Here is a 1,694-nt window from a genome sequence, read left to right as displayed (position 1 = left end):
CTCCAGGTCCAGTCTGACTCCAGGTCCAGTCTGACTCCAGGTCCAGTCAGACTTCAGGTCCAGTCAGACTCCAGGTCCAGTCTGACTCCAGGTCCAGTCTGACTCCAGGTCCATTCAGACTCCAGGTCCAGTCAGACTCCAGGTAGGAGAGAGGTCAGACTCCAGGTCCAGTCTGACTCCAGGTCCAGTCAGACTCCAGGTCCAGTCAGACTCCAGGTCCAGTCTGACTCCAGGTCCAGTCAGACTCCAGGTCCAGTCAGACTCCTGGTCCAGTATGACTCCAGGTCCAGTCTGACTCCAGGTCCAGTCAGACTCCAGGTAGGAGAGAGGTCAGACTCCAGGTCCAGTCAGACTCCAGGTCCAGTCTGACTCCAGGTCCAGTCAGACTCCAGGTAGGAGAGAGGTCAGACTCCAGGTCCAGTCAGACTCCAGGTCCAGTCTGACTCCAGGTCCAGTCAGACTCCAGGTAGGAGAGAGGTCAGACTCCAGGTCCAGTCTGACTCCAGGTCCAGTCCGACTCCAGGTCCAGTCAGACTCCAGGTCCAGTCAGACTCCAGGTCTGTAGGAGAGAGGTCAGACTCCAGGTCCAGTCTGACTCCAGGTCCAGTCGGACTCCAGGTAGGAGAGAGGTCAGACTCTGGGTTTTACTTGGTCTTTATATCTGGATTCATGTTTGTCTGAAGTCAGAGGTCCAGGATGTTCAGAGCCTGAGGCGAACAGCGCCCTCTGCTGGATGTGTACAGGTAAAAAGACGTCATGGATGAAATGATGCAGATAACTCTATCAGGGGGGGAAGAACAGCATAATTACTCCCTATCTAATGTTGTGTGGTTATCAGCAAGGCCACATTCTTCTGAGGCATACCCTGCTCTGTGTCTCACACAATGAAGACACTGTCCACCCCGACACAACAAACATCCTGACACTTGTCCCTGCTTCACACACAGGCCTTTCAGCACTGTATCAAAGAGTGCTTCACTCCCCTTTCACCAGTCCACGTCTGCTCCGTTCATCTTTCAGGAAGAGTGGCTGAGCGGCCTTGACCTTCATCACGCTGGGTTTCCTGTCAGACGCTGAGCTTCAGCAGACAAGCCCAGGACTGGTTTATACTGGTCCTGCCATGATGTCACACAGGTGACACACCTGACATGATGAAGTTAGCAGTCAGCAATGATCACCTGCTGTTTGATCAGCTTAGACCGAGACACGTTGGTAAAACATGTGTAAGATACAAAGGTGAGGCTGGAAGCTGGATTATTGAAGCAGCTAAAAGGCTAACATGCTAACAAGCTAGATGTGAGTCAGAGCTGTCCAGTCCTGGTCCTGGAGGAGCCCTGTAGGACCAGCCTTTCTGTTTTGGGTCCCAGGATCAGAGCCTGTTCAGGACACATCTGACACAAAGACAGGTGACCTGCAGCTCAGGTGTTTTACCTGAAACAGCTAGAGACGTGGAGGGGAAGCTTGTGGGAGAACTAGACCGTCCGTCCACAGAAAACAAGCAGTCCACTCCAGATTCATTCTTGATCATCACATCAGAACCAGACAGAGGCACTGGACTGCAGATCCCCAGCTCCTCCTCCTGAGCCTGTTGTCTTCTCAGAGCCACCTGAGACCAGCCAATCACACGTCAGTTACCTGCCTCTGACCAATTACCTTACATCACATTAACTCAGGTGTTCACAGCACTTATTTAT

General features: G+C 52.6%; 1 protein-coding gene across 1 annotated transcript in view; it reads right to left on the bottom strand.

Annotated features, from left to right (window-relative positions):
* Positions 1-1,694, bottom strand: part of dmrt1 (doublesex and mab-3 related transcription factor 1) — a gene marked incomplete at its 5' end in the record, with an annotated part of 53,662 nt that overhangs the window by 42,957 nt on the left and 9,011 nt on the right. Inside the window, 1 exon segment of the mRNA XM_014032830.1 lies at positions 1,432-1,606. Within this exon segment, the coding sequence (XP_013888284.1) occupies positions 1,432-1,606 (175 nt within the window).

Source organism: Austrofundulus limnaeus, unplaced genomic scaffold (assembly GCF_001266775.1).
Source record: "Austrofundulus limnaeus strain Quisiro unplaced genomic scaffold, Austrofundulus_limnaeus-1.0 Scaffold1549, whole genome shotgun sequence".
In the NCBI taxonomy this organism is placed as follows: domain Eukaryota; kingdom Metazoa; phylum Chordata; class Actinopteri; order Cyprinodontiformes; family Rivulidae; genus Austrofundulus; species Austrofundulus limnaeus.
The sequence above is the reverse complement of the archived record's forward strand: the minus strand, read 5'-3'. Positions and strand labels throughout refer to the sequence as shown.